The sequence below is a fragment of the Pleurodeles waltl genome, chromosome 4_1 (assembly GCF_031143425.1).
Source record: "Pleurodeles waltl isolate 20211129_DDA chromosome 4_1, aPleWal1.hap1.20221129, whole genome shotgun sequence".
In the NCBI taxonomy this organism is placed as follows: domain Eukaryota; kingdom Metazoa; phylum Chordata; class Amphibia; order Caudata; family Salamandridae; genus Pleurodeles; species Pleurodeles waltl.
The window spans coordinates 373,570,011-373,595,304 of NC_090442.1; the positions used below are offsets into that span (position 1 = coordinate 373,570,011).

Genomic DNA, 25,294 nt, shown 5'->3' on the forward strand with positions numbered 1-25,294 from the left:
GTGGACTACTTTTTATCTATTTTCGCAACGCGATCTCGCTTGGCAGAGGTCGAGCGCTTTGCATAATATCGACCCTGTTACACAGTTAATTGCACTTTTGCCGGTTACGTAGATAATTGCACTTTTGCCGATATGTTTCATTACGAGTGAACTGTAGCGGCGCGCTCTTTTTTCTTGTGTCTAACCATTCAGTGAAATGTCGGGACATGCTTCCTTTGCTTGTGCTACACGAGGTTGCTGCCTTTACAAACAATAGGCAGTTTATAGTCTGAAAACAATGCATGCAGATCACAGGATGCCCAGGGTTTCATTTGTGAACTCTTACACTTTTGTGTGTACATAAAACCAGGAAATGAAATGTGATATTGAGGGCATCGTTTTTTTTCACTTAGCTACAAGGACCCGGAAGTAAAGAATGTAACATCGGCATTAATGCACTGTCTTGTGATTTTGGGCAAGAGTGTGGAAATGGATTTAGAGCGAACATTCAAATGTACAATTATTTAGGAAGTGAAGAGGGATGTGAAAAAGGTGGAAAGTAATATATATTTTAAGAAGTTTTACTGCACGTCAACTTAAGCGATACACATTTTGTAAACTGATATGTTCTCTCAATCCTATTTCTCTCAACAAAAGCCATACATTTTTCTGTACATTTCTTTTCTTACGCCAATATTAGAAACAACATGGAACCCAGAAAAATCAATTAGGTTTGCCAATGTGAAATTAACAGCACTTTGTTACCATATTCCGAAAACATTTGAACATGCCTGTATGTGACTTTTCGGAATGAAAGAAATATCTAACAACTGGTTTTGTTTGGTCATCGTACATTTAAATGTACATATTTATACATAAACATATATCCTTAGTAACTCCCTATGCTTATTTTACCAATATGGGATTTGGAAAAGGATGTGTGACTTGCTCCACCACATTATTGATACTGTAAAACTGCACCAAAAGTAGTGTTTTTTTGCTGCAAAACGTTAAACATGTTAAACAGTTAAGTGTGCATCCATTGGATAATCACACATATTTACTACTTTATTTTGGGTACAAATCAAAACAAGTCAGTATAGATTTCATAAACATAACGATCAGGCATTAAATTGACTCTCATGAAAAGTAAATCAAATTAGCCTAAGTGAAATGTTTTACCTCTATTGACTGTCTCCATTCAAGTCCCACATATATGACAATAATGTACTTGTAAGCAAGAGGGATGTACATGGGTTGCCAGCTAGAATGCTAGGCCTTTCTGTGGTGCCAGCAGGCCGGGCAGAATCCTGTCTGTCATCCAAACGCCAAACAGCAAAGATCTTACATAGTGCTGCTAAAGTCTTAGAATCTATCAATTGGGGCAAATGAAGTGGACACGACAAACATACTCCAAAGACTGTAAGCCATCTTGCACACTGATTGGACAAGGTGGTGCTTAGCTCTGTTTTGGAGGAAAATGTCTGTAATGTAGCCACCGGCTCTTCTGAGTGTTTCAGAATTATAGAAATCCTATTTTGTGCATTGCTGGCATGTCGATGTAGACATTGTGCAGGTGCTTGAAACATTTGGCAGTAGTAAGTGGTCATATGTTCAGGAATAATGCAAGGATTATTGACATTATAGGCAAACAATGCATGTGGAACCTAATCTTTGGCAGCAAAATGGGCTTTTTGTTGCAATATAGTATCACTTGCTGCACTTCCTGCTGATGGAGTTGTAAGACAAAATCATTTCTGATTTGAACTCAACTTCTGTATGTTTGGCTGGGGAAAACGTATTGGGATATCTCTTGTTTCAAACTTTTTACCTATTTTCTCCTGTGTTTGTTTTTTATTTTTTTATTTTTTTAAAAAACTTTTTTTCCTGTCTTCCTTTCGTTCTCTCACTCTACGTATCCTTTTTTCAAAACCTTCTTCATAAACGTGCTGAGCATTTAAAAGTTTTTTTTGTACCTTCAATTTTGTAGAACTTTGAATGGACAATTCCCTAATATTGAGGTAACATCTTCTTCTCCATCTCACCCCTTCCATTGTTTTTCACATTTGTTTGCCTTGATGAGCAAGAGTCATTAAGCTTAATTTAACAAACGTTGCTGTTTTAGGGGCGAGCGCAAAGCCCTCTTCTATTCTCTCTTTAGGGGATTTTAACCATGCCCATGTTACATCAGTCACTTTCATTGGTTCGTGGGCTTGCCTTTTAAAATCTGCTTGTTTTCATTCGTGAAAGGCATGCACACGCCATGCCTTTTCCGGTGTTTAGCCCTCCTCGAGAGCACCGGTAAACTACTGCAAACATACGAGGCTCCATGTTTTCCGTATGGTTTCCGGGCTACTTTTTCTCTTTATTTTGCAGACCCAGCACGATCACTCTCATTTTTTATATTTTATTTAATGTGGCAAGAAAAGTCTGGTTACGAGTTTACAATGCTAATAGCTCTAACTCGACGTAATGCGAGACCCATTGCATTGCAAATGCTTGTTTAAGTATTGCAAGTTTTCCAGACTCCATTGTCGTGCTTGCCAAAGTATGCACAGGGCTCTATCCAACTTCTTTTTAGTGGGCTTGTGGCCGGAAAGAGTCGGATAATTTTTTTGCACACTGGCGAAAAGCCTACTGATTTATGTTGCTGGGGTGGCTGTATGGCAAGTAAAAATCTAAAAGGGTAATCATGAAAAGGTCCCAGTCAGTAGTCGGGATTGATCATGAATATTTAACCATTGCAAGATACATATCGCAGTAATGTCTATTGAGTCGATTGTACACTCTGCCCATCAAATCCTTTTAAGGTTGATTGACTTCAAGTTCCAAGGCAGATTATTTGTGGGCTTGTGCTTGAAACAATTACTAGAGAGCTCGATAACCTGTGGCCAGTCGTAACTTTCCAAGTTGTCCTCTATTCAAAATAAACCTACTAAGGCAAAGAAGGATAGAAATGCCATTGTGAAACCAATAATGAAGGATCTAAGTGATGTATGATACTTCCATGCTGCTATTGATCAGTGTGGAATTGCCCATTTAAAATTCTCACCCTAGATGTCTCTGTGCCTTGTTTTATATTCTGCCTAAGTTGTAATGCACCAAAGAAATTCCTATTGATTTGAAAGGTTGTCTCGTTCTAAGACTAGCTTCATGGTTCATATTGAAGTTCCCTGTTACAATGATGTTAAACTGCGGGTTGTCATGTAGCTATTTTGTAAGAAACTTGATCAAATTTGCTGAAAAATAATCTCAGCTAGCTGACTGGGTGAATATATACACTTTAATAAGTAGCAGAGGGTTGTCCATCTCGAAATGCCAGTCTTTTAGTAGATCTGTCAGCATTTGACCATCTTTATTTAAAAAAGAGACACCCGCCCCCCAATTTCACTTAAAGTTAGATGTTAGGTAAATCACTGTGTTACAATAATAAACTTTAATATGCTACTTTGCAGATAATTCCTTTTATTAATGCTGAGGTTTACCTTTGGATTTATTATTACTGAATTTCTCTCTGAAGTACTATTCAGTAGATGAGAATCCAAGGGCATAGATCACTGTATTATGATGTACATATGTCTGCTGTTTCCTTGCGGGTGAACAGCTGTCAGATATCTGGATTGATTAATGCTTCTATTGGCAATAATACTGGGTCCAGTTGTATATACTTGTTAGCTTGATTTACTACTGTAAATGGATTTGTTGACAAAAATATTGATGCACATTTGGAACCAAAGTAGTTGGGTAACATTCTTTCCTTTTTGTTTTAATGCTTTTGCAGGATGGCAAATTGTCTTATTATGAAATGGAACCGGAGTACAGCGTAGATATTGATGTTGACATTGACTGGCCAATTGCTGAACAGAGAGTGCTGAAGTAAGGCTATTTCTTGGAGATAAAACATTTGTGTTCATTTGGCATTCAAGTGTTCAAACCATGTACTTTTATGAATCACTCATTGGTGGTGGCCTGCAGAGCTAGGACCTGTTGTCATCTATTTTTGTGAAACACTTCTTGATCCAAACAAGTGATGATACAGAGAATGCAGATTTCTAGATTTGTACTCTTATCACTGGAACATTAAATTTTGCAGCGTACACAATAAATAAGTATGTCATAAAAACTTTTTACAAGTGAAAGGAACACCGTGCTCAGAGCAGAGTTGTTTTTCAGAGCTACAAAGATTAGTCTATGCCAACCAGAAATGGCTAAAACAGTTGCTAGTTTCTCCCCGGGTTCTCTTGATAGTTTTTGCTTTCATAACCATACTAAAGCATTCAAGGATGGTCAATATTTGAGATTAAGACCTACTGCTGTTTAAACTCTATAACTTCATTGAGCCTTCATTGGAACAACCCTGGCATTGTTTCAGGACATAAAGTCTACAGTTCTAATAGAATATAAGCAAAATATGCAGAAATAAGCACAAGCCTCTTATAATAATACACTTTATATATTTTCAACAGTTTATGGTAAGGAATGTAATTTATTCAGTAGATCTAAATCAAAAGCATATATTGCAAAAAATGCATAATTGTGTCCTGTTATGAAAAGGAAGGTTACTGAAAATATCAGTAGCCAACAGATGTGTAAGTGAGCTTAAACTCATTTTCTAAGGCAGAGCTTATGTCTATTTTGTTATTAATGTGGGCAAATGTAAAGCTATTCTAAGCCTTTGCAATAAAACAAAAAAAAAACAATTAACAATGGTTTGTTGGAAGAGCAATTCTGAGACTCTTGCCTACATTACATGTTGGTGTTCCAAGTCCTTTCAGGGAATCTGAAAAGCACCCGCTGTCTCAGGTCTTATCAGAACACGTTCCAATATGTTGTTAAATTGGTTGAAATAAAATGGGGCATAGGACCACCATACGGAAGGGAAACTTGTTGCACAACGTCCAGCATGTGCAGAAGAGATTTGCTATCATAAATCTTCACTTGTTTATACTGTTTTTCCATTTCTACGGTGCACACTTCAAAAGTAATAGTACCTCAATGAGCTGTCTTCCATAGCTAGGTGCCTCTTGCTACCATAACTGGCCCACGCCTTCAGGCACCAAAAAGAACAGTAACTCCAGTTACAGCAAAAAAATGAGGTTTGTCCCAAGTTTATTAAACCTGTGGCTTCCTACATGGAAAAATACAGTAGTTGTCAATATAGGCAGGTTTTTAAGATTTGGAATACAGCAATTGTAGATATTACAGCAGCACACAGTTTTTACAAGACGATACAAAGGAAGGTCGTGTATTGGGGAAAGGGAAAGCCAGGCTGTGGTAGAGTTGGCAGGGTGTGCTATTTGTCATATATTTTGTTTACTTTGTGGCTGAATAAAATGGGGACGGTGTATTGTATTTGTCTAAATGAAGGATGCTTAGGAAGCTGATTGCCCCCTCCGCAAATCTCCTTTTGCCTCTGCACTGGTTCTTGATGCAGCTGCTAAAGTCATGTTTTTTAGTAGGACTCATAGTTGAATCGGCATGCTTCTTAGAAAGTCCTGTAAGTTTCTCCAGACAGAGTCTACAGCTGGTGCAGGCTTCCTCAAGGGTATATGGAGTCACCATCTCTGTTCATTCAGATTTTGAAAAATAATCTGGAGTCATTGTAGTTACCGTACCATTTAACTTTAGTGCAGTACATTGACGACTTATTGATTGCATCCAAGACGAGGGACGAGTGTAAGTATGACTTGATTGCCCTGTTGAATCATTTGGGAAAATTCGGACATAAAGTGTCACCTTTTAAATTGCAGTTCTGTCAGAAATATGTGAAATACCTGGGACACCAAATTGAGAAAGGGTCACAGAGAATTTCCAGAGAGAGGATTACAATAATACTGCAGAGAAGTCCTCTGACTTCACAGACAGATGTTGGAATGTTTCTGGGAATGGTAGGCTGTTGTCGTCAGTGGACTCCAAATTTTGCTGAAATTGCTAAACCATTGCAGCAGCTGACACATAAGGAGGTTACAGATCCCATTACACTAGACCAGGATCAGATGAGAGCATTTACTGAATTGAGAGAGTTTGTGCTGAGCTCCAGTGTTGGGAATGCCTGATTACACAAAGCCATTCATGTTGTTTTGTCATGAATGTGATGCTTGTTCTTTGTCTGACTGGACACAGGTCCATGGAGGTGCTTATTGCCAGTAGCCTATTTTTCAGCTACTTTGGACCCAGTCGCAGCAGCCTTACCAGGTTGTTTGCATGCTGTTGCTGCAGTTGGTCAAAGCCTTTTTCAAAGTGCGGGAGTAGTGATGGGATACCCTCTGACAGTAATGGTTCCTCACTATGTTGAGATCTTACTGGCAAGCACGAAAACACAGTATTTGACTGGTGCCAGATTGACATGGTATGAGACAAGCATTCTAGGTGCTCCAAATGTAACATTGAAAAGATGTACAGTGCTGAACCCGGCAACATTACTTCCAAGTGATACTGTTGAAATTGAAAAAGAAGAAGACATTGAGCATGATTGTCTCGAGGTAACTGAGCTGTGTACAAAACCAAGACCAGACATCAGAGATACATGATTGGGAGAAAATGACCGAATTGTCTTTGTTGATGGTTCCTGTCTCCGAGATGGTACAGGAACTTTGAGAGCAGGATATGCTGCATGCACAATTTCAGGGACATTAGAAGCTTCTTGGCTTCGAGGTGTATATTCTGCACAAGTAGCAGAATTGGTAGCTCTTACAAGAGCGTGCCATGTTTCTGCGAGACTGAGAGTCACAGTTTATACTGACAGCCAATATGGATTTGGAATTGTTCATGATTTTGGTCAGTTGTGGTCGCAAAGAGGTTTCCTGACCTCTACTGGTTCACCTGTAAGAAATGGTGACAGAATAAAAGAATTGCTGTGTGCAATATAGTTACCTGAAGAAATTGCTGTGGTAAAATGCAGTGCACATCAAAAGACACAGGACTACGTCTCACTGGGAAATAGATATGCGGATCAAGTCGCAAGGTTTTGCGCATTGAACTGTATATCGTTCAAAGACAAGTGGGAACTGATGTCAGAAGAAAATAATACATGTACAAGTTTTGTATTGAAAGTGATCGATACTTTGGAAGGATTAAAAACATTGCATTGTAATGTTGACAAGGAATAGAAACTACTCCGGTCCAAATTAAAATGTATCCAAAGACCTGATGAAATCTGGGTTTCTGAGGAGGGTCAGATGGTCCCGCCCAATAGTTTGTCACAAATGGCCCATTACTACCATGTTCAGGCACACATTGGGAGGGATGCCATGGTTTGTTTGTTCAAGATCGACTGGTTTAATCCCAAGTTTAGGCAGGCAGCAGAGACAGTATGTCATAGCTGTATAATTTGTCAGCAGCTAAATGTGGGAAAAGGGACAGTGGTGAATTTGAGCCACATTGGAAGAGCAGGAAGTCCATTCAGCATAATGCAGTTGGATTTCATTGAAATGCCTGCGTGTGGGGGTTTGAAGTACGTGTTGGTGATTGTGTGCATTTTTAATCACTGGATTGAAACATACCCTACAAGAAGGAATGACAGTCTCACAGTAGCAAAGTTGTTGCTTAGGGAATTAATACCTCGTTTCGGATTTTCGATCTCTTTAGAATCAGAAAGGGTAACTCACTTCAAAAACGAGGTGATTAAACTCTTATGTGCAGCACTAAACATCGAACAAAAGTTGCATTGTAGTAACGCCCTGAAGCATCAGGACTAGTGGAGCAAATTAATGGTACCTTGAAATCAAGAATTGCAAAGATGTGTGCAGCTACGAATCTGAAATGGCCAGATGCATTGCCTTTGGTGTTGATGTCAATGAGAAACACACCTGACAGAAAAGAGGGCTGTCGCCCCATGAGATCCTCATAGTCAGAGCAATGGGATTACCAGCAGTTCCAGCCAATGCACTTGTGAATGTTACAGATGATATGGTGTTGGACTACTGCAAGGGTCTGGCTGATGTGGTTCGCTCTTTCTCTCAGCAGGTGCAGGCCACCACCCTGCCACCCATCCACGATCCAGGGCACAATCTGAGTGCCGGTGACCGGGTTGTTGTCCAAAAACATTTTCGCAAGACGTGCTTAGAGCCATGCTGGAGAGGGCCTTACCAGGTGGTCCTAACAACTATGACAGCTGTAAAGTGTGCAGGACTTCTGAACTGGATACACGCAAGTCATATGAAGAGAGTGGTATGGCCACAGGATCATGAAGAAGTGTTGTTGAGAGTACCAACAACAGTGAAACACGTTGCTGCACCTGAACTAGAAAAAGAACCAAGAGAGCCTGAAATTGAACAAGAGCTTGTGGAAGATGGTGCTATTACCCCTGTAAGAGACGAAAGTGAAGAATTACAGGAGGGTGCAGAAGAATCAGTCTCATTGGATACAGCAGGAGAGCCTAGATCAGCAGAGGTTCTCCCAGAAGCAGATGGTGCTGAAAAACAAATAGAGCAAGTGCCAGACCAGGGGGGGGGGGATGATCCAACTCCTTCTGAGCCCGTTGTAGGTCCATTAAGAGAAAACACTATAGAGAAAGAGAAGAAGAGTCCAATCCTGAGAAGAATATTGACAGAAGGATCGAGAAAAGGAGACAATTGACCTGAGTCGCAAGTAGGGAAAAGAAAAGAATTGGTCATAAATGAAACATTAGAGGAAGAAGTAGATACCACGGGAAAAGAAGAATTGAGTAAAGGAGGACTAAGTGGTGATCGAAAGTTGAAAATAAAAATAGCAAGTCGGTGTTACGCCGGTCCTGAATGGGCGTATGCACCTACTAATGAATGGCAACACAACTTTATGTCCTTTTGCTTTGATAGAAAGGTTCTGAGTCAGTACTTTGATGTAACCTGAAGGTAAATAAGAAGCTGAATTGTTGAACCAATCTGAAATACCTTAAAGAGACTGTTAAAAATAAACTGAGAGAGACATTGATAACCTGATTTGACAATGAAAACCGGATATGACAAGCTAATAATTGATTTTGACAAAAAGGGTTGCTGGATGTGAAACTGAACTGTGAGAAAATAATTTTCTTATTTTTGATTTTTACTGCACTTTATAGAAGAGTTGCTTCTGCTTTCTGATTCTTTACAGATCACGGCTGAGATAAATGATCAAGGTAGAAATGCTAGGCTCTGTAGATATGAGTGTTGGATTGGCAATTATGTGTGGCACCTTGTTTATAGTGATTATTGTGGGAATGTCTGTTCTTGATGTGAAAGAAGCCACTCATACTTCTGCTCCTGAGACTACTACACTAACCGCTTTGGAGAGGTTTGAGAAATATTTGCATGATTATACTATCGCTTGTTGAGCGAGTATGTTGAAACAATGGATGCAAAGTCAGTGGAGGAAGGAGTTACGTACCACAGCTTACCTTTAACCTATGGAATAAGAAGTAGCTTGCTACAAACAAGGTTCTATAATCAAGAGTATGTACAGTATTTTTACTCCAACTATGATTTGGTGTTTTCATTTGTTCCTAAAATTAGATATTTGAGCAGAGTAGCTAAACAGCACAATATAGTATTAGTTAGAGGATTCTTTGAACCTACACTAACATTTGGAACAGCTTACGCGCATAAGAATAACCTTACATTCTTGCTTACACCTTTAGAGAAGAGCTTCATTGGGCATACTGATGACAGGAGAAAAGCATTAAAAGAAAAATCAGAAAAAGGTTTAGAGAAAAGGACTTACAAAAATGATTATGCTTACACTGGAATTAAAACGCAAGGAAAATTATCATCAGATGCATTACATGTAGGGACGTTTTGTGTATATATAGGCCAGAATCATGCACTGACACTTTATTTGTGGGAACGAGTGAATGTAGGCATGTGTTTTTGTTTCAGAGTAAATGGACTTTTATGCTGAATGGTCTGGACCCTGCAATTCCTGGGATCTATTATATTTGTGTACTTAATTCTGATTATCGTCTTCCAAGAGGATGGTACGGGACATGTTAGCTGGGGATAGTTTTCCCAAAGATTTATCAGACTTTCTGAAATTGCCTGAATTACATCATAAGCGACAGAGGAGGGAAGCCTCTTCTGCAGTTGTGGGAGATATCTTTGGTGCGGTGATTCCTTCAGCGGGAGTCATCCTGAATTCTATCAAGATACGAAAGTTGTCTACTATTGTGGATAACATGCTGACAAATTTTACAGGGGCAATACTCCTGATAGATACTGAATTAGCTGCGGATAGAGCTATGAAGCTTCAAAATCGCCTTGCTTTAGACATCCTTTTAGTGAAGTACGGTGGAGTCAGTAAGTAGATAAGAGGCTTACTCACTAACCAGATTAACTCAAGTAAGGATTTGAAGGAATTGAAGGGACCAGGTGTTTAGGAAAAGGTTGGAAAAGTATTTGCATCAGTGGGAAATTGGCTTAGTAACATTTGGAATGCGGTATTATAAAAAATCATACAGGGAATAGTAATTGTGATTGCTTGCATATTAGGATTATGGGGTTCATGTAAACTATGTCAAAAGATTAAATTGAGAAGATCTAAAAATAATCAGAGGAGGGAAGAACGAAATAGGGAAAGAATCTATAGAGAAGATTTGAGAAGAAGACAAAACGCAGAGGAGATAGTTGTGAAATGATGGTAAAAGAATGGTGTGATGACCTATTTAGTCATCGGAGGAGGGACTATTGAGCAGATATGTTAACTAAAAATTATGAATGCATGTTTATGCGTTTTGATTAACAAGAAAATTATAGAAAAAGTAATCATAGAAATATTAATGTGCACGTTTGAAAATGTGCCCACAAAGAATGGCTACCAACTTAAACAAGTTGTACTAAAATCATTAAAAATGCGTGAAATATTGAAAATGTGCAATAACAATGTAGTAATATGTTACATTAAGATGTAGAACATATGTTTTGCATTATATTGTAGAGCTAACGTAGCCGAAGCTGTGGCCTAGTTTTGCCAGCCCTCGAGCAGCAGCAGAATAATCATGAAATGTAGAAAAGCTAATGTGATGAACTAACCATGAACTATTCGCTGTTAATAAAGTCTGCTTAGCTAGAACTTTCTGCAATGTACCGACGGATAGGAGATGAGGGAAATAGAAGTTGAAACATTCATTGTTCAGAGCAAGCTAGATGTACTTCCCAGGACTCGAACGATAGAGACACTGACTGGAGAAGAAGATGCAACATTTTCGATATCCGATGAGCCGGATGATGAGGACATCGTGTGGTGAACCAATCGACAACCTGAGAGCAACAAAATATTAGAATTCATAGATTTGAAAAATTTAATGTATTAGGTAGCGTCACATATGGTGATTAATTGACCAATTAGAAATTAGGGGATGGACTGGGCAACTTTGATATAATGTCGTGACAAGGGGGAAATCTTCAGAACTGTTGGGGATATTTTAGGGGCAGACGTTGGAAGAGAGACTTCGATACTGGGGAGAAGAGATTCAAGACTTCGGCCCTCATTATGACCCTGGGGGTCGGTGGAGAAGTGGCGGTATTACCGCCAACAGGCTGGCGGAAAAGAAATTGAATTATGACCATGGCAGTTACCGCCATGGTCATCCGCCTCTTCTCTATTCCGACCACCAGGGCGGAGACGACCGCTGGGCTGGAGACATAGGTCTCCAGCCCGGCGGCCGTCACAAGACCGCAAGGTATCATGACCCTGCTGACCGCCATGGATTTCAGGTGGTTTGGAACCACCATGAAATCCATGGTGGTAGGCACTATCAGTGCCAGGGAATCCCTTGCCTGGCACTGATAGGAGTCTCCCCCACTGCCGAGTCCTCGCCCCCCTGCCACCCCCCAAAGGTGGCAGGACCCCCTCCCCACCCCTACCCCGAACATTGCAACACACCCCCACCCTACACGCATACAGACACCACCAATACACATACCCGCACGAATACCAACATACACACAGTCATACACGCACACATACATACAGACATGCACGCACACATACTGACAGACATACAAACAGACAGACGCGCACATTTTCAACCACACAGCACCCCCGCATGCACACACCCCCTCTACATACTCACACCCCCTCTACATACTCACACCCCCCCCCCATGCATGCACACAACATACAACACCCCCCTCCCCTAACGGACGATCAACTTACCTTGTCCGTTGATCTTCCGGGAGGGGACGGGATCCATGGGGGCTGCTCCACCGCCAGCACCCAGTCACCAGAACATCACCACGCCGAATCACGGAACGTGATTCGGTGGGCGGTGTTCTGATGATGGGGAGGTGGAGGTGGAGGTGGAGGTGGAGGTGGAGCAACCTCCACTTCCCCGCCGACCGCCAGTATGGCTGCTGTCGGCTCTCCGTCCGAAAAAGGACTGAGGGCTGCCAGCAGTCATAATTCGCTGAGCGGAAAACCGCTTGCACTGGCGGTCTTCAGCACGGCGGTTCCTCAGCGGTCTGTCAAAAAGACCGCCGAGGTTGTAATGACCACCAAAGTCTCTGGGCTCATGCTCTTGAGAGCCTGATGCGATGCTGACCGATTGACCTGAAGACGAAGACTGACTTAGTTGCTGATCCATTCCGTGGATAGGTAGCTATGACAATGTGACTGATTAACTTTTTGTGCCTTTCTTTCCAGGTACCAACTGCGCGGTTTAAATAGTTTTGCTTTTTTCTCTTAGCTAGATGTTTTCCGGATTCATGTTCTAAATTGTTTTCGCATGAAGTCCCACATCCTAATGCTAATCTGTGTTAGGTAAGGTTCCTTTGGGTGACCCTGACAGTGACAAATGATTGACGAACTGTTTGCTGAACTCTGCTGTTAATGTTGGTATATTCATCTTTGTTGATTTATGCTGAAGCATTAGAGCATATGTTTTCTCAAGTTTTGATTAGATTGTTATTGGTGGTCACTAATGAACTAATTCTGAGCTGATTGAATAAAGTTTGAATTAACCGTATGGATTAGTATTGTAACAAATAGGGAAATACCAATTGTTGAAACGTAGATTGAGTTGTGGTTATTCATGAAATATTGTCACTATTGTCTAATGATAATGTTTTCTTAGTAGTTATTGATTTGTATATTGATTATTGATGAGCATTGATTACGACGTAGCTAGGATACTCCATGCGAATCAAAAGCTTTATCGGCCTATACGCGTCCCTGTAAGGAAATGCCTCCTTGGCATGGTTACCCCCTGACTTTTTGCCTTTGCTGATGCTATGTTTTGATTTGAAAGTGTGCTGAGGCCTGCTAACCAGGCCCCAGCACCAGTGTTCTTTCCCTAACCTGTACTTTTGATTCCACAATTGGCACACCCTGGCATCCAGGTAAGTCCCTTGTAACTGGTACACCTGGTACCAAGGGCCCTGATGCCAGGGAAGGTCTGTAAGGGCTGCAGCATATCTTATGCCACCCTGGGGACCCCTCACTCAGCACAGACACACTGCTTGCCAGCTTGTGTGTGCTGGTGAGAACAAAACGAGTAAGTCGACATGGCACTCCCCTCAGGGTGCCATGCCAACCTCACACTGCCTATGCAGTATAGATAAGTCACCCCTCTAGTAGGCCTTACAGCCCTAAGGCAGGGTGCACTATACCATAGGTGAGGGCACCAGTGCATGAGCACTGTGCCCCTACAGTGTCTAAACCAAACCTTAGACATTGTAAGTGCAGGGTAGCCATAAGAGTATATGGTCTGGGAGTCTGTCAAACACGGACTCCACAGCACCATAATGGCTACACTGAAAACTGGGAAGTTTGGTATCAAACTTCTCAGCACAATAAATGCACACTGATGCCAGTGTACATTTTATTGTAAAATACACCCCAGAGGGCACATTAGAGGTGCCCCCTGAAACCTTAACCGACTATCTGTGTAGGCTGACTGGTTCCAGCAGCCTGCCACAACCGAGACATGTTGCTGGCCCCATGGGGAGAGTGCCTTTGTCACTCTGAGGCCAGTAACAAAGCCTGCACTGGGTGGAGATGCTAACACCTCCCCCAGGCAGGAGCTGTAACACCTGTCGGTGAGCCTCAAAGGCTTACCCCCTTTGTTCCAGCACCGCAGGGCACTCCAGCTAGTGGAGTTGCCCGCCCCCTCCGGTCACGGACCCACTTTTGGCAGCAAGGCCGGAGGAGATAATGAGAATAACAAGGAGGAGTCACTGGCCAGTCAGGACAGCCCCTAAGGTGTCCTGAGCTGAAATGACTCTAACTTCTAGAAATCCTCCATCTTGCAGATGGAGGATTCCCCCAATAGGGATAGGATTGTGACCCCCTCCCCTTAGGAGGAGGCACAAAGAGGGTGTACCCACCCTCAGGGCTAGTAGCCATTGGCTACTAACCCCCCAGACCTAAACAAGCCCTTAAATTTAGTATTTAAGGGCTCCCCTGAACCTAAGAATTTAGATTCCTGCAACTACAAGAAGAAGAGGACTGCTGAGCTGAAAGACCCCTGCAGAAGAAGAAAAGAAGACACCAACTGCTTTGGCCCCAGACCTACCAGCCTGTCTCCTGCCTTCTAAAGAAACCTGCTCCAGCGACGCTTTCCCCAGGACCAGCGACCTCTGAATCCTCAGAGGACTGCCCTGCTTCAAGAAAGACAAGAAACTCCCGAGGACAGCGGACCTGCTCCAAAAAGACTGCAACTTTGTTACAGAGGAGCAGATTTAAAGACCCCTGCAATCCCCGCAAGAAGCGTGAGACTTGCAACACTGCACCCGGCGACCCCGACTCGACTGGTGGAGAACCAACACCTCAGGGAGGACCCTCCGGCGGCTCCGAGACTGTGAGTAACCAAATTTGTCCCCCCTGAGCCCCCACAGCGACGCCTGCAGAGGGAATCCCCAGGCTCCCCCTGACCGCGACTGCCTGACTCTAAAATCCCGACGGCTGGAAAAGACCCTGCACTCGCAGCCCCCAGCACCTGAAGGATCAGAACTTCAGTGCAGGAGTGACCCCCAGGAGGCCCTCTCCCTTGCCCAGGTGGTGGCTACCCCGAGGAGCCCCCCCCTTGCCTGCCTGCATCGCTGAAGAGACCCCTTGGTCTCCCATTGATTTACATTGGAAACCCGACGCTTGTTTCCACACTGCACCCGGCCGCCCCTGTGCCGCTGAGGGTGTACTTTTTGTGTGAGCTTGTGTCCCCCCCGGTGCCCTACAAAACCCCCCAGGTCTGCCCTCCGAAGATGCGGGTACTTACCTGCTGGCAGACCGGAACCGGGGCACCCCCTTCTCTCCATTGAAGCCTATGCGTTTTGGGCACCACTTTGAACTCTGCACCTGACCGGCCCTGAGCTGCTGGTGTGGTGACTTTGGGGTTGCTCTGAACCCCAAACGGTGGGCTACCTTGGACCCCAATCTTAACCCCGTAGGTGGTTTACTTACCTGCAAAACCTAACAATATTTTACCTCCCCCAGGAACTGTGAAAATTGAACTGTGTCCACTTTTAAAACAGCTATTTGTGTTTTATGTGAAAAGTATATATGCTACTGTAATTATTCAAAGTTCCTAAAGTACTTACCTGCAATACCTTTCAAATGAGATATTACATGTAGAATTTTAACCTGTGGTTCTTAAAATAAACTAAGAAAAGATATTTTTCTATAACAAAACCTATTGGCTGGATTTGTCTCTGAGTGTGTGTTCCTCATTTATTGCCTGTGTGTATGTACAACAAATGCTTAACACTACTCCTTTGATAAGCCTACTGCTCGACCACACTACCACAAAATAGAGCATTAGTATTATCTCTTTTTGCCACTATCTTACCTCTAAGGGGAACCCTTGGACTCTGTGCATACTATTCCTTACTTTGAAATAGTGCATACAGAGCCAAATTCCTACAGTCCCCTTGTAAGTTTACTTACTAAGGACCAGGCGCGCTAACAGAAGCAAAAGAGTAATAGTGTAAGCCAATTATGAGACTATTCCAATTGTCCACTCTCCCGAATACTTGAGTTTATTTGTGTTTTGTGTCAGTTGTATATGTTATTGTATGTTGCATATATCCTGTAATTGGAATCATTCTGCAGCAACTGTGCTGATTAAAATGAACTCCGTTTTTTGCGATGGTCACCAGGGAGTAATGCTTAGTGAGACTAATGAGGAGAGTGGAGTAATGTAGTTGACTGTCTAAAAGGCTTTTGAGACTACCCACCTATCCATAAGATAAATGTGCAAGAAGCGACTGTGAAAGGTTGTGGTGAATAAATTAGAAATGTGTAAAAGTGCTGTGTCTGTGAAGTGGAGGGTATGTAGCACATTGGAGGTGTTAAGATTATTGAAGGAAAGGTAATGTGTGAGTCGCTCAAAGAATGGTCATCTTAGATATTTTCAAATATTGGAAGCTGGTTTAAGGGGGTGAGCGGTTATTATTTTCAAATATTGGAAGATGGTTTAAGGGGGTGAGCGATTATCGGCAGTAAATAGTTTTAGGAGAGTAGGAACCACTGTTGGCCTGCTCTTTTACTTCACTGGTTAGACTCACAAAGCAGAACAGCACTTCTACACACTGAAGTGCCAATGTAGTAAGGTCTGAGAATCCTCCGGCAGCCTCTTTCTAAAACAAATGGCTTGGCATCTGTTTTGTTTTCTGAACGAAACAAGCTTCTTCATAGTTATTGATTCAGGAGAGTAGCTACTAATTTCTGTACTGAGGTCTAACTGGCCTCCTTCCTGCAATGTTTACCCCAAATGGTGTGAGCAAAGCCATGAGTGTTTTAGTTGATAGAATTTCCTGTATGTACCCTTTGGCGATGGACCCTTGTTGCTTCATGTCTGGGAGTGCATTCTGAATTTTACACGGGGTGGAGAGGGCATTCCCTGTGAGTTCCATAGCTTGAAGACCTTCTCCCTGTTGAATTTACCTTTCTTTCAATACCCTCTTGCCCCTCTTCCAATCACGCATTTCGTCTCACCTAATCTCTTCATAAAGGTTCAAAAATCTCTGGAGCTTTGTGTTGCTTGGGCTGCAGCCCTATCAGGAGATCAACTTAAAAGGTTTCTCTCCCTACTGACGGCACGTCTTTTGGGTCAGAGTGCTCTGGAATGCCTCATTCTGAGTCCTCTCTAATTCTGTGGCAGTGAAGGCTTATGCAAGAATTTTGGATTTTCAACAGGAGCTTCTGCTTAAGCATCTGGAGTGGTTCAGGCTTCGATTTTCCTCTATCCTCTACAGACCATGGCTTTCGATCCACAGGGTGTTCATACAAGAGGAGGAGTTTAAATAAGACTTGGGATCTAGATCCCCCTTTCTCTGCCTCTGCCTTTAGGAAATCGACCCTAGGACATTATCCAAAACTATTGGAGTACTACTAGTTTCGATCAGCCCAACAGAAAATGTTGAGTTTGTTAACCTTCATTTAAATTGATGTGTTATGTATGACCATGGAGGACCAAAGTAGTTGTCCCTTAGACCTTTTTAGGTCGAGGGCGCAAGCGCTCTGACGTGTTGTAATCTATCTGTGGGCTTTTAACCACGCCCACTGCACGCTCATCACAGTCATTCGTTCATTGATTTGCGTTTCAAAAATCCTTCTTTATCATTGGTAAATGCTTTATGTTTGTCCCTCCTTGGGGCAGTTTTGTTACCGCCTTGCAGCCTGCCCCTGTTGCATGGATAATTTCATCTTTGCCCATACGTTTGACTGCGAGCGAATTTCTTTTTCCATTTGTGTTTTTCCTTCGCGCTCATGCTGGCCGTGGCACTTTGAATCTGCTAGCTTAAGTCAACTATTTTACTTTTCATTTTCAATTTATGTGGCAAGAAAAGTCCAGTTAGACATTTCAAACGCTAGTACTTCCACCTCGAGCAAACGCAAGACCCATTTATTAAAAATGCTTGTTCGATTTGGATCTGCAGATGTTGTAGAGGAAGTAGGCAGAGTTCCTCTAAACTTCAGTCAATAATATCCGAAAATTACAAATGCACTTTTTGAATTATCTACGATTAGTGACTGGCCTGCCATTTCATAATATGAACAGATCCTTCCACAGGGTATTAATTGCCTTTTAACGAAGATATGCAATTATGTTGTTGTCAGTCCCTTCCAGATCCGTCTTTTTCTCAGACGTCATGCGTCATGACAGACTTTTGATATGTTCTGCCCCGGTCTCTAATGTTTCTGAAAGGTATTTTTCTAACAATGCTTTGCTCGTCTTTTCTTTTACTTTCGTTGTTGATCTTTTGATTCCCTAGTTGGTGTGTATTAGGAACTTCATAATTTCTCTACATGTTCTTGCGCTAGCCAAATGCAATAAACACACGAAAATTATAGAAGCAGGGACAGTAACTGACTGAATGTTTTCTCAGCCTTCGTTCAGCAGAATATGAAATAAGCATGAAAAGTATGCTACTTTAACTAATGTCCCATTGAATGTCTCTTATAGCAGCTAAATCGTGTTCTTATTGATGAAACCTCCGTCATATTATTAGACGTTAGAAATCTTCTTCCCAATGTTGCATAACAAGAAAAATGAATGGCGTTTTTGATGAAATAATATATTTTTTAGGTACGGTTATTTGGGAGAAGACGCAGTACAAAATGTGAAGCTTCTTGTATGCAACATCGATGGATGTCTAACATCAAGTCAAGTAACGCCATCTGCAAACAAAAATGAAAACACCACTGACGACTGCGAATGGGATGCAGCTGGAATTAGTTTGTTGAAAGAGAAAGGTATCAAGGTAGGCATCCCTAGCATTTCTTGACTGAAGACTTCTAAAAAAAATGGTGACTTGTTCTGACCTTGTTAGTGGAGACTAATCTACCTTTTGTCCTTGAAAGTTGAGACTGGATCCAGCTGGACTGAATAGAGTTGCAGCCTCACATAGAAGAAATGATGGTGCCCAGATCACGAGGTTGGCAAGCATGTGTTCTCATCCAGTCCGCACTAGCTCCTGGGCTGCTTGAATAGTGCATCGGTAGGCGGTTTTTACCGCCGATGTTGTAATGTGGGCCAGTATTGACATCTGTCCTTGGGATTTTGCTCTTTTCATGGTCTTGTGTGCTGGTGATTTACAAGAGGTGACGTGTTTCTCTCTTCTATAGATCTGAACAATGCCTTATTGGAGGTGTAGTTTCTAACTCGATTATATTATTGTAATAGGAACGTTAGAGTGCAGTCCGTAAGTGGAAAGCCGAGGTAACTGCTCCAGAGAAGCATTTGGCATTAATATGTGCTTTCATGTCTCCACTTTCTAAGGGGAATATTCTTGGATTAATGGTAGGAGTGCCATTCTATCGTTGGGTCTCATTTGGTGTTGCATCTGCTTGGTTGTGAATGCGTGGAAGGGACAACTCAGCTGTTATATGCCATCATAATTCCTCTGAAATAATTATGTCGGGCTTCAAATCCCCAACATAAACATGTTGTTTATCACACTTGTGCTGCTGCCGTGTCCTCTTTTGTGCCTCCTTTGTGCTCCTTTGATCTAATTCTACCTTTGCTCCAACAGGTAATGTTTATTTCTGGAAGGAGTTTTTCTGGAGAGGCAAGTTCCTTGACTGAGTTTGATTGCAAAATGGAAGTGAATGTGACAGACAAGCAAGCTGCTGTGGAGAAAGAAATGAAGTTTCTTCAGGCTTCCTGGAACGAAGTAGCATACATGGGTCAGTAGATTGTTTTCGATTGTTAATCTGTAATTTGACTTGTTTGCAAAGGCGGTGTGTTTTATCAGTCATATTGATAGCTGAAACAATAATTGGAATGTCCACACACGGTTCTCAGATTTGTGGTGCAAAGTGGTAGCTGCTCTGATATCACATACTGAAGCTCTCAGTGGGTATTCTTCACACCTGCTTCTTTCTGCCTATTGCACATTCATTTCTGCTAATAGTTGGCCTCCTTCCCTACTGTTCACTTTAATGCACCTCTGCTTGTCCATCACCGCCAGACCGAATTTCTCGATCTCTTGTTTTCCCAATCTGGGCTAGGGTATGTTGCATTTTAAAATGTAGTATTAAACAGTAAGTAAACTCTCACATTGCACCTTTCAGTCTGTTGCTCACTCGGTTATACTAGTTTTAGGTTTAGTGTTTTTTGTTGCACAGTCTAGAGCAACAGACACTTGCTGATGTGGTTTTACACGTCTGGTTTGTACTTTTGTACTGGGAGTACATTCATTCTACTTTGTTTTTGCCCCTTCTACATTTTTTAAAGTCCTAAATCAAATCCCAATCCCATTATGTCATCACTCATGCAACAACATCCCTAAGCATTCTATATGTTTACATGGCAAACCATAACAAGGGATGGGGAGCAACTGGGGGGTGGGTGAGGGAGATATCAAAGGGGAAGCGCCATCAAAAGGACAAGAGAGCAGCGGAGGAGTCTAAGCCCAATGGAGGTGTGGGGGATACCTAGAAGCCACAAACTGATGTGGTGTGGTGAAGCAGTGGACAGCGAGAAGCTGATTTCAGTATTATCCTGTGAAGGACTGGAGATTCTGGGTAGAATAGTATGGAATGTTAAATCGTTAAACTGCATTGTAGAAGGATTTTTTACTATCATCTGTATGCAACAAGAATAGATAAAAGCAGCCTGAGAGCAAATACATTACCAGTTACTAATTAACTTGAGACCAGATAAGGAGTATCACGCTAATAGTAAACAGTCAAACTATTTGTGCACTAAAACGTCGTAGAAAAAGAACTTCCTATTACATTCGGAGATTGAGCTATTACACAAATGTACAGTTGATGCTACACAGATACAGGCGGTAAAGAGACTTTGACAAAGTTTAAATAGTGCTATTTAGGAGACCAAAAAAGATTCAGGAAGTCAAGGGCTGGTTAGATCTGAGTGAGATCATAGTATCTACTGGCATAACATGAAAGGAAAAGGGCAAACACAAGTGTTTGGCAGAAATGTGCCACTCAAAGCATGGGTATATGAGAGTATCTTGTTGCATTATAGGTATACACTCATACATCCAAGAGTTTGTTTCCTTAATTTTGTGTGTACCTTTCAACAAGCAGAGCACATATTCAGGAAAAGCATATCTGAGTGCTTGGGCCCAAAATGACTGCCTGCTGCCTTTTACAAACATGATACTGATTGCTGGACCCTAAGATTACTTTTTTTCCCCTCAAATTGTTTGGTCTTAATGACCATTCCGGATTGTTGGCATGGCTCGGTTTTAACAACCATTATACAAAAAAGATTAATTGCCAAACCTGAGCAGATGCAGATTAATAGGGTTGTTAAGATGTGGAGTCAAAATATTATGCAAAACTACTACAAAAAGACTTAGAATTTTGGGCCATTAACTTCACTCTAATGCCGTTCAATCAAACTGATTTCTAAGCAGTGATGCAAACTGGTGATAATTTAGTGTATTTATACATGTTCATTGAGAAGGTAGTGTAAAAGAAATCTACGTTATATACATCTTTTTGTCAACTTATTAGGCATTTGACCGCATTGACAGAAACCGCCTATGGGTACATTGGATAACTGGCTCATCCCTCCACATTTACTGCCTGCTATCCAGCTGCTTTATTCCGTACCTGGGTAATTGTCAAGCTGGCATAAACCGGTCACTCTTCGCTTAGAATTAATCACCCACAGGCCGCAAACAAGGGAGCATGCTTGCACCTTTGCTTTTTAATTTGCAGCATCCCGTTTACAACTTCAATCCACTATGTACGAAGTTCCATTCGCAAATATTGGTTCAGGACATATAACTGCCCACCAGTTCGCAGATAACATTGTGTTACTAAAGCCCATTGGCGTGGGCCCTCAGAAATTATTAAATGTGCTGGATACCTTTTTCCAAATCAGTCATCTTACTGTCAATCTCAGTTAAATATATTAAAACATGGCCTCTGGCATTTAAGCAATTAAATAGTTGAAAATGCCTCGAAAATAAACATTTAGATGCTTGGTTCTTTGAGAGAGACGGTCACCAACAACGTATAAACTCACTCAAACCAAGTGTCTTCATTCTGTTTGTCTTAAACAGTTTGTCTGTTTGTAATATTGAATGAAGTCAACCGAAAATCCTGCATATTCTACAGTAGCGAAGACCAAGCTAATTTGCACATTAGCATATAGAACGGCGATCTTTCCTGGCAAACTTGTATAATGTTTCACAATGTAACATCTTCAGCTCCTTATTTATGCTTATTTATGCTCCCACGGAGTTCATCACATTGACAGACCAGACTGGAGCTAGGCCTGGTGAATCAGCACTTAGTACTAAGACTTCTTGAAATACTGTAAAAATAAACTCCGATAATAAATACTCCTGAGATTTACATTAGGGAAAATATTAACGGGGGGAAATCCCAGTGAAAAAATCATGTTGCATATTTCTAAACTCTGCCTTAACGTCTTTAAAGGGCACATGAATCAAAAATTCTACTTTATCAATTCAAATGTGCAATAAATAAAATTACACAACAAGTTTCATTATCTGAGGCTAAGTCGATGTTTCAAAGAAGACGACATGCTTGGCTAGTAATAAACAATTTCTAACAGTTTAGGCCACATACCTAGTTAGTTGAAGCATACTCTGCTTATTATAAGCTAAAATCAATCCAGTCACATTTTTGCCTTCTCCCAATGTTGGATTTCTTCCCAGTGGACACAGTTGCCGAGTACAAAGGAATGCAGGATGCAAGAGCACAAATCAGAATTGCTTGTACATATCTTATGTGCGTACCCATTTTTAATCGCATAACGTAGGCAGTGACTGTGAAATTCCTTGTTTTAACATTCAGATCTGGTGCCATTCCACTATCTTTTGCTGGAAAAGTGATCACCTGCAAGTGATGACTAGATTTATAAAATCCATGAATAGTGTTGACATTTTTTTCTCCAAGTCAAACCAGTAGTAGCCGTGTTGTACTGTTGCAGAATTAACAAACCTCAGAGAGCCTCCTATGTAGGCTGCTTATCACACAATGTCCCGTATATTGCTGTGATGTGATTTTCACAGTCTTCAATCCTCTTAACAGGTTCAAGTTTTCTTGGGGTCTGTTCTGTACACTCTCCCCTTACAAGCCCTAGTATCTTGCCTCATAGTAACTTTGTAGAATGTAATTTTATAGTGCTCAAGTGGTCCTGAATGTAAATTACTAATTGATTCAGTTCATTGCTTACTCTTTAGGAGTTTTTTTTTTTTTTTTTTGTAATGTGAAGTAAAAGCAAAATATTGGACTCCCTGCTCTGTAACTTTAGGGATGGCAATGTCACACAGGTTCACCCTCCTTTGCTATGGACTTTTAAGTATCTTTTTTAATGGTTTAAGCTATCAAATAAAATTGAATTTGTATCTGTATGAATCAGCATATTTTACTTGCATGTAAAGTATACATTTTTCCAGGCATAAGCCTTTCTTAACCTCTCAAAATATTTGTGGATTGCCCATGTGTTTAATAATCAACCCTGATAAATGTGTAGCCTTTCTCCATCATAAGTACCCTATCTGTAAGTAAACCATGTGAATGCCCTGTATTTCTCAGTAGATTATCCTCTGTGATTGCAAATGACGTAGGGAATGAGATGGATGAAACTTGTATCAGTAGCAGCAGTGAAGGGGCCTCTGTGCAGGGGTGTCTTAGCCGCCTTAGAAAAAACAGCTGTAAATAAACTTCTTGTTCAGGATTAAGTTATATGAGAACTTGATTCTGTCTCTGGCTGTAAAGAGGGGAACCAGGGTGTGTCGTTGCTTAGGTTGTCTAGGAGGTTGGTGAAGTTGCAGTTGTTTGGGTCGTCTAGATGGAAATTGAGATCCTCTAAAAACATACAGTGAGTCAAGTCAATGACCAGGGTGGTGATGGGGAAAAATCAGAGACCCAGTGGTCCACTGCCCTCAACTCCAACAAACCCACCCTCTCGGGGAACCTTGAGAAAGATGCCCACAATCTACCCTAATGGATCCACAATGGCACCAACAAAATTGCCCCCACAAGGAACTTCACCTCCAGAAGATCCAGCAAGCCTGCAAAGTGGTTCACCCCCAGACTCTGCACGCTCAGGAGAGAATGCAAACTGGTAGAAAGACAATGGCACAACAGCAGAGACCAAGCAGACCGCACCACCTTCAAAGGAGCACTGAACAAATACCGTCTTTGCTTCAGAAAAGCAAAAAAGATTGCCCTACTCAGCCGCATCGAGGAAGGCACCAACTGATCAAAGGAACTTTTCAAGATCGTCAAAGAGTTCTCTTGCCTGGCAGCCACCGAAAACACAATCCAACCCTCACAGACCCTCTTATGGTACACTAGCCAACTTCTTCCATGACAGAATCAGGGCCATTTACAACAACTTTTACCCCAACCCACCAACAGGTACCACCTTCTGGCCCCTTCAGGTGACTCCCCCCCCCCAGCCACCTGATCAGACTGGAAGCTTCTGTCCAGCCAGGAAACAGCAGCCCTCATGAGTTCCACCTACTCCGGCTCACTCAACGACCCTTGCCCCCACTACATCTTCAACCTGGGCCTGAGGGAAATCAGCAGCATCCTCGCTCCCACCCTCAACACCTTCGTCAGGACTATGAAAACCCCCGAAGCATGGAGGCAAGCATAGATCAAACGCCATCCGTCGACCCCAGCGAACTCCAAAGTGACCACCCTTTATCACTGTTCCCCTTCCCAGATAAGGTTCTGGAAAGAGCCATCAACCAACAGCTCTCTGAACACCTGGAAATACACAATCTACTGGACACCTCTCAATGCGGTTTCTGCACCAGTCAGAGCACTGAGACTTCCCTGATGGCTGCAGTGGATGACAATAGGTCCCTTCTCAACCACAGAGAGAGGGCTGCCCTGATCCTCCTCGACCTCTCCACTGCATTCAACACAGTCTCCCACTACACCCTCACGTCCAGACTCCACCATGTCAGGATCCAAAGCAACACCCTCAAATGGATCCCCGCCTTTCTCGTAGGATGCACCCAGAGATTCCGCCTCCCACCTTTTACCTTGGAACCAAAGAGCATTGTATGCGGCATCTCCAGGGTTCCTCTCAGCCCCACCCTTTTCAACACCTACATGACGCCGTTGGCCTAAATTGTTCGTTCCCACAGTCTCGACATCATCTCATACGCTGCCGGCACTCAACTCACATCAATCAATCAAAAGAAATTGTAGAGCGCGCTACTCACTGATGAGGGTCTCAAGGCGCTGGGGAAGGGGGGACCGGGGGGGGGGGAGAGAGGGAGGGTCACTGATCGAACAACCATGTCTTGAGCTCATACTCTCCGTCACCGAAGACCACGCCACCCCTAGAGCCAACTTCAGCAATGCCATGACTCACGTTGTCGAATAGATGAGATCCAACTGCTTGAAACTGAACACAGACAAGACTGAGGTGAACATTTTCGGAAACAACACCTCCTCC

The 25,294-nt window shown here is 42.2% G+C and overlaps 1 protein-coding gene across 3 annotated transcripts in view; it reads left to right on the forward strand.

The window, feature by feature from the left end:
• The window catches only part of CMAS (cytidine monophosphate N-acetylneuraminic acid synthetase), a 158,589-nt gene that overhangs the window by 103,799 nt on the left and 29,496 nt on the right, over positions 1-25,294 (forward strand). For all 3 annotated transcript variants that reach the window (XM_069228545.1, XM_069228546.1, XM_069228547.1), the window contains exons 6-8: positions 3,761-3,855; positions 18,455-18,629; positions 19,401-19,554. In XM_069228545.1, coding sequence (XP_069084646.1) covers positions 3,761-3,855; positions 18,455-18,629; positions 19,401-19,554 — 424 coding nt within the window. The remainder of the gene's footprint in view (positions 1-3,760; positions 3,856-18,454; positions 18,630-19,400; positions 19,555-25,294) is intronic.